The 8,206-nt window shown below is 46.9% G+C and overlaps 1 protein-coding gene across 1 annotated transcript in view; it reads right to left on the bottom strand.

The window, feature by feature from the left end:
* Positions 1–4,242: 4,242 nt before the first annotated feature.
* Positions 4,243–8,206, bottom strand: part of LOC147110388 (solute carrier family 38 member 10-like) — a 60,262-nt gene continuing 56,298 nt past the window's right edge. Inside the window, exon 12 of the mRNA XM_086000347.1 lies at positions 4,243–4,803. Coding sequence (XP_085856473.1) covers positions 4,427–4,803 — 377 coding nt within the window. The 3' untranslated portion in view covers positions 4,243–4,426. The remainder of the gene's footprint in view (positions 4,804–8,206) is intronic.

Here is an 8,206-nt window from a genome sequence, read left to right as displayed (position 1 = left end):
AGAGTTGGTGACCGCAGCAGGAGCGCTCTCCCCTGACTCCACGGAAATACTGCGGGGCCTGTGCCAACCTGGCCTGGCCCCACCTCCTCCGCCCTTTCCCCCGCTCCAAGCACCTACCTGTGGGCCTCTGCTGGCCTGGCCCCACTTCACGCCCCCAACCACCCCCTCTCGCCAAGAACCTACCTGTGAGCCTCTGCCGGGATCCCATCCAGCCGATACTGCTGAGGTCGAAGAGCGGCGAGCTGCATCAAGGCCCCCTGTCTGGCTTCCGCAGCTCGCCTGCCAAATTCACCTGAGGCCTGGGGGCCTCAAAATAGCAGCCAGCTCCTCGCCGCCACAACGGGCAACTGGCTGGATGCCCAAGAATTGAAACCAATCCCAGTGTCTCTGATTCCCAAGTTTTCCGGCTAAGACGTAGGGGGAGATATAGACGATGACTATTAAGATGCAAACTCCTCATTGGCCTGAGGGAGGGGGAGGGGGTAAAGTCTCTTTCCAATGTAACAATAAATTATACAGACCAGAAGGTCCAGGTATGACTCTCATAGCCTTGGCTGAACTCAGCTGGTGCAGCAAGCGGGGATGCAACAATGGGCCTCAGTGCCTCTTGGCTCCAGGGTTTGCTTCACCCAACTGCTATTCCAGTGTTCCCAGTTGGAATGTGTGCTGGTGTGAACTTTGGACGAGGATCTGGCTGAAGTTGTGATGTTCGCCATGGTCAAGCCACCTGCAGGCACTCACGGGTCAATAATGTTGGAGCCGATTGTCTCGGTTATACGAGTGGGAGCCCTGGTTGGTTTTAACTCAGAGGCACTGACGTCAAAACATAACGCTCCTACTGCCATTCTCAATGCGATGAGCTAACTCAGCATTAGGGTTGCCAACCCTCCAGGCTTGTCTGAGCCCCAGGAGACAGTGGGTAGGGATAATGGGAAGGTACTCTAATTGGCAGGATGTGACTAGTGGCGTCCCGTAGGGATCTGTGTTGGGGCTGCAACTATTCACAATATTTATTAATAACGACTTAGATGATGGCATAGAAAGCCACATATCCAAATTTGCTGATGACACAAAGATAGGCGGCATTGTAGGCAGTGTAGATGAAAGCATAAAATTACAAAGGGATAGTGATAGATTAATAGAATAGGCAAAACTGTGGCAAATGGATTTCAATGTAGGCAAATGTATGTCATCCACTTTGGGCCTAAAAAGGATAGAACAGGGTACTTTCTAAATGGTGAAAGGCTAAAAACAGTGGAGGTCCAAGGATACTTGGGGGGGGGGTCCAGGTACATAGATCATTAAAATGTCACAAACAGGTATGGAAAATAATCAAAAAGGCTAATGGAATGCTGGCCTTTATATCTAGAAAACTAAAATACAAGGGGGTAGAAGTTATGCTGCAGCTGTACAAAACCCTGGTTAGACCACACCTGGAGCACTGTGAGCAGTTCTGGGCACCACACCTTAGGAAGGATATATTGGCCTTGGAGGGAGTGCAGCGTAGGTTTACTAGAATGATACCCGGACTTCAAGGGTTAAGTTACGAGGAGAGATTACACAAACTAGGGTTGTACTCCCTAGAATTTAGAAGGTTAAGGGGTGATTTGATTGAAGTTTTCAAGATATTAAGGGGAACAGATAGTGTAGATAGAGAGAAGCTATTTCCGCTGGTTGGGGATTCTAGGACTAGGGGGCATAGTCTAAAAATTAGAGCCAGACCTTTCAGAGTGAAATTAGGAAACACTTCTACACACAAAGGGTGGTAGAAGTTTGGAACTCTCTTCTGCAAATGACAATTGATGCTAGATCAGTTGTTAATTTTAAATCAGAGATTGATAGATTTTTGTTAACCAAAGGTATTAAGGGAAATGGGCCAACGGCGGGTACATGGAGTTAGGTCGCAGATCAGCCCTGATCTCATTGATTGGCGGAATAGGCTCGAGAAGCTGAATGGCCTGCTCCTGTTCCTATGTTCCAGGGCACTGCAGCGAGCAACACTCAGGAGAAAAATCATAGGGTCATTAAAAAAAATTGAATGTTGTTTTAATTTTCTTTCAGCACTTTCAGTTATTAGTTGTAAAAATATTGGGGATGGGAAAATTGGCTGTTTGACTGGCAGTCAAGAATGATCCAATCGGGTAACAGAATCTGTTCACTTTACACTTGGTACGGGAAGGCGCTACGTCACAAGGATGGACGTGTTGGCCGACCAATGGTGAGAGGGTGGGGGCGATGTGGATGGTGGCGGGAGGTCATGTGATGAAAGCTCCAGGAACACGTCCAACCAGAGCTGGCAACCCTACTCAGCATAGATTCAGGAGTGAAGTCAAGTGAAGTCCTGTTCCTGGGACTAGGGGCAGGGTCACTGGCAAGTGCTTGGCTGCTAAGCAGAGCCAGGCCTGGTTAGTATCCTGGCGGGGTGACCATCAGGGAAGACCAGGTGCAGAAGGTCACGGAAGGAGCCCTGGGAGGGGCGGCTGGTGAGCAGGCCCGGGCGTTGGGCTGAAGATTGTCGGACAGGAGGAATGGCGCACAGACGCAGCGGCTTTGCTTCTCCCAGGACGGTGCTATTTACGTTTAATGTTATTTGTACTGGACTCATGGGAGCTTGCAAGATCACATTTCATTGTTCATGTACTTGTGCATTGTACAATGACAATAAAGTTGAATTATTATTATTGACTGACATCCTTGATGTGTCACCAGGGGGCTTAAACATGAGCATATTAAATTGTTTTCTAGGCTCCTTCACAAACTCCACAACTAAAATACTGGCCGGACACTGCTCAGAAGGCCTTTATTTTCAAGAGATTCACAACGATTAACAACAATAACTTGCATTTATATAGCGCTTTAACGTAGCAAAACATCCCAAGGCATTTCACAGGAGCGTCGTCAGACAAAAGCTGACACCAAGCCCAAGAAAGAAAAATTAGGACAGGTGACCAAAAGCATGGTCAAAGAGGAAGGTTTTCTAGAGTGCCTTAAAGGAGGAGAAAGAGGTGCAGGGGGCGGAGAGGTTTGGGGGGGGGGAATTCCAGGGCTTAGGGCCATGATGGCTGAAGGAGGGGGTGAGGGGCGAATGAAGTGGGAGATGCACCAGAGGCCATAATTGGTGGAGCACAGAGATCTTGGAGGGTTGCAGGACTGGAGGAGATTACAGAGATTGGGAGGGACGAGGCCACGGAGGGAATTGAACATGAGGATGAGAATTTTAAAATCGAAATCGAGGCCTTGGTGAACCAGGAGCCAATGTAGGTCAGCACACGCGCTCCGTTCCGGATCCACATTCGGGTAAGCACGGAGACCTTCCTGCTGGTTAGCGACACCTTGTGCAATGCGAGTTCAGCACGTGGCGAGTAAAGCACTGGAAGGGGGATCGAAAATCGGAAGTGGGGCCCTGCACCGACCCGAATTTAAATAAATTATTTCCCCCTTTAAATGTTGCCCGGTGTGCGCTCCTGCCACCAGTGCAGCCTTCTTTACCAGTGTGGCGGGTGGCACAGCTCCAGCCTGAAATGTGTGCACTCTTCCTACCTACCATAGTGGGGGTTTAGTAGACCCATTAGCACTTGAAAAACAGGCACTGTGCAGCCGAATTTATAAGACTGTAGCTTGTATTTTCTGATCAGTGTTTTGTTAATGGTTACCATAGGTTACCACAAACATTAAAATAATTGCCAATCGGAAAATCCAGGCTAATGTGCTCGTAGAAGGAAGCAGACATCTTTGAACAAGGCTTGAGACATACTCCAGACAGTCTCCTGAGAGTTGTTGTTCAAATAGATGACACATCTTTAAAGGCATTACCCAGAAGTTGAGGGTGAGTTCAAAGATCTGCTGTGGTAGGCACTGTTGTAGTCAGGAGAAGGGACGGCAAGTCATTTTTCATGGAGGCCAGCACACTGTCTGAGATGACCCTTAGTCCGCACTTGGATAATGGTGTAGAAACGTGCCAAGCCTTTACTTCCAGTCAGAACCGTTAGGAAAAAAGATAGACGGTGGATCTCTCATCACAAGAACTCCTTCCCTTTCCAAAAAGAAAATACTGCAGATGCTGGAAATTTGAAATAAAAACAGAAAATGCTGGAAAAACTCAGTAGGTCAGGCAGCATCTGTGAAGAGAGAAATAGAGTTAACGTTTCAGGTCGATGACCTTTCGTCAGAACTGGAAAACGACCTGAAACGTGAGCTCTGTTTCTCTCTTCACAGATGCTGCCTGACCTGCTGAGTTTCTCCAGCATTTTCTGTTTTTTTTCCCCTTTCCAGGTGCTCTCCAGCTACTCGTCACAGCTTTACTGTGTGAAAGGCAAAACACAAGCTGAGACTTTTTGGTTCTTTCTCGCCCCCCCGAACATCTGTGTTCACTTTTGATCTTTCCAAAATCAGTTTTTGCTAATGTGGAAAATAGCCGGAGCTGTAGTCAGTTAAGTTTCAATCTGTGTTTTTCCAGCTTTCTTTTCAAAGTATAGGCTGACTCCTTCACATCGGGGTCCCTTTGCTCTGTGTGCACCCTGCCTAGGGGTGGGTTTGTTGTTTTTGCTCTTGACCTGATTTCTGATAAAGGTGTAACTGCTTTAGTCCTTTTCCTTTCTTTCAGTTCCTTCAATGTTTCCTCCTCGTTGGGTGCGGAGGGGGAACCAGCCTCTAGGAGTTGGACGGCTTCTGTTGTGCTGACGGTTTCTTTGTTGACGACTGTACTTGTATCTATCTCGTCTCCTGCTCTGTAGGTCAGTATTCTGCTGTTTCGTTTAAACTGGTTATAATCACCTCTACTTGTTAATTCGGGCAAGACTGGTCCTGTAGTTGGGTGTGGGGGGGGTGGAAATAAATAAATGTTAGTGACGCAAGAAAACTACTAGGCACTTGGTCTAAGCGTTAAACAAAGCTTTAATCAACTGTTTTACAACATGGAGGTCTAGTTGTGTCCTTCACTAGTTCCTGTTAAGCATGTCCTGCGCAAGCTGGGCCCGTGCCCGAGTATTTATACTCTCCCTGGACAGCGCCACCCGCAGGCCGCTCAGTATTATTTCATAAGTCTTTTTTCATGAATGACTGATTCATGTCAGTTAGTGTATTTTCACAGGGGTCTTGCCGGATTTCAGTAGGCCAAGCCTACAGGTGGGGGAATTCAGAACAAGGGTGCCTCACCTTAAAATTACAGCTAGTCTGTTCAATGGGTGATGTTGTAGAGCACTTCTTCATACAAAGGGTAGTGGAAATCAGGAACTCACTTGCCCCCCAAAAAGCTGTTGAGGCTAGATCAACTGAAAATTTCAGAACTGAGATTGATAGGATTTTGTTAGACAAGGGTAGTAAGGGTTATGGAACCACGGTGGGTAGATGGAGTTATGGTACAGATCAGCTATGATCTAATTGAATGGCGGAACAGGCTCAAGGGGCTTAATGTTCTACTCTCGTTGCTATGTTCCTATATTCCTAAACCTTCCTTGCCTGCCTGCACGGAACGGGTGTTAAAGCTATGGTGAATTATGGTTCTGTCAATCCTTCCCACCTAAAATCCCTATTCTTTTTCTAGGATCCATTATTTTCATGCACATCCATTTTATTATTACTTTTTGTCGAACTTGGCACTCATTTGCAAAATTGAGAGCCCCCTCAATGGCTCAGATGAGGAAGGCAGCCCGTCACTGAGTCACCCAGACCAGAAGGGTTCAAGGTGTGGTCCTGAGTTAGCAGTCTTGCCAGGGTTGGTGTGGGAGGGCTACAGCTGATCTCAGCACCCTTGGGTTAGGAAGGGGGCATCAGCCCATCCCTGATTGCTAACCAGTGACTCCTGCTAGAAGGTGCACACACGTGTGTCCAGTGAGGGTAGGGGAATCTACCTTGGCGTTGATACCTACCTGGGTTAAATCACTATCTCGCCTCACACGTAAAGAATGGTCACGTGACCAAGTACCTGAGGGTGACCGTGGAACTGTACCCCAGTACGAACCATCGCATTTAGGAGAGGAGGCAAATCTCCAGAGACGAACACTTTGAAAAACAGTTCATTGTGATTGTTCTCTGGTGAAATCAATGCCCTATTGAAGTAAAACTTGGGTCTTAGGGGTGGGTGTCACATTGTAGGGAATAATAACAGGACGTACTGTATGATTGGTCCAGCCTGCACACAGTCCACTTAGAAATACAAGACCATTATATTAGACATTTAAGTAAATTTAAATCATTAAAGATATGCGGCCCGGCAGAACGTCAGACCTAAAAACCAACAGATAAAGATTAATACAATTTCATTTCCGTATTCCAACAATCTATCTCCAGCTGATAGAGGCTGTGGATGGCGGGTCATGTGTATGGCCCCGATAGACTTTGATTACTCTTGAGAAACCGAGGTAAAGGCTAAGACCCAGATGCAGGATTCTGCGAAGGCTGAAAAGAGTAGGGTAGAAATGTTGACTCAGTGACACCAGGTTTGCCGTTTAGAAAGGATTGAAAAAGATTTTGGGAAGGAAGGAGCGACTTGTAGTACACAGGTTTCTAATTACATACACTACCAGTTCAGTGACTGGGGCACGTAAGTACACTCAATGTGCTGTTGTGTAATGAAAGTTTTATATTCTCATCTGTAACCATGACCTGGACTTTCCTCTGAGCAGACGGCAAATATTACTTTCCTCTACAAAAAGCAAAATACTGCGGAGGCTGGAAATCTGAAATAAAAACAGAAAATGCAGGTCAGGCAGCATCTGTGGAGAGAGAAACAGAGTTAACGTTTCAGGTCAATGACCCTTCGTCAGAACTGGAAAAAGCTGGAGATGGAACAGGTTTTTAAGCAAGTGCAGGGGCAGGGAAAGAGGGGAGGGGAGGAAAGAACAAAAGGGAAGGTCTGTGATAGGATGGAAGGCAGGAGAGATTAAGAGACATTAAGAGATAGTGCAAGGCAAAAGAAGATGGTAATGGGACAAGTTAAGAAGCAAAAGATGGCTCCAGATGAATGGCACTGGCAGAATGAAAGACAGCTGCCATGTGGGAGAGAGAAAAAAATAAAAATAAATAATAAATAAAATGAATGGGAAAAAAATAGGGGCCGAGGTTATGGCCTGAAATTGTTGAACGCAATGTTGAGTCCAGAAGGCTGTAAAGTGCCTAATCGAAAGATGAGGTGCTGCTCCTCGAGCTTACGTTGAGCTTCATTGGAACAATGTAAGAGGCCGCAGATGGCGAGGTCTGAGTGGGAATGGGGCGGTGAATTAAAATGACAGGCGACCGGAAGCCCGGGGTCACCCTTACAGACTGAACGGAGGTGTTCCGCAAAGCGGTCACCCAATCTGCGTTTGGTCTCCCCAATGTAGAGGAGACCGCATCATGAGCAGCGAATACAGTATACTAAATTGCAAGAAGTACAAGTAAATCGCTCTTTCACCTGGAAGGAGTTTTTGGGGCCCTGGACAGTGGGAAGGGAGGAGGTAAAAGGGCGTGTTGCATCTCCTGCACTTGCACGGTGTAATGAAATCTGTTTGTCTTGATCCTGTATTTTCCTGTATTCGTTTTGCACTCATGTATATTACCCTCCCCCACACGGTGTATAGTTTCACTTTCTCTTTCCTGACTAACCTGGAAGGTTCCAGGTCTTGGCTCTTGGCTCCGCCCCTGACTTCTCTTACATAAAGATCTCAGGATCTGTATGACTCATTCCTGTGAGCCAGTCGGTGTGTTGAGATGTTAGCTCTGATCTTAGTGATTAAAAGCCAACTTGTTAAAGTCTATAACTTCTAGTTTTGTGGTTATTGAAGGCACATCAATTTTAATCACTAAAGAATACTAGGATGGATCGACTCCTAAAACCAGAGCGTCTGGACTTGGATTCACATTCTGCTGAAGCATCAAATCAATTTGGACACAGGCTCAAATGCTTCGAACTCTTCGCGAGGGCCTCATCCGCTAGCGAGGTAGATAAACTGAGTCTACTGACTACTCGCGTTAGTCATCGGATTTATTCGTTCATCCGATCCGGGACGCCACCTCTTACACGGAGGCCATCACTATCCTGAAGGCCCAATACCAGAGGCCAGTAAACGAAGTGTACGCCAGACATCTGCTGGCTACACGCAGGATCCGCCATCTTTTCCCGACTCAACGGCTGCCCAGGGCCCAACAGTGGCTTCGATCACGGTGGATCAATCCAGGCCACACCCATTGACAAAATCCATGATGGACATACAGGTAAATGGGAATTTAA

This window comes from Somniosus microcephalus, chromosome 11, assembly GCF_052327205.1.
Source record: "Somniosus microcephalus isolate GS21.2 chromosome 11, FLI_Smic_1.0, whole genome shotgun sequence".
NCBI lineage: Eukaryota > Metazoa > Chordata > Chondrichthyes > Squaliformes > Somniosidae > Somniosus > Somniosus microcephalus.
The sequence above is the reverse complement of the archived record's forward strand: the minus strand, read 5'-3'. Positions and strand labels throughout refer to the sequence as shown.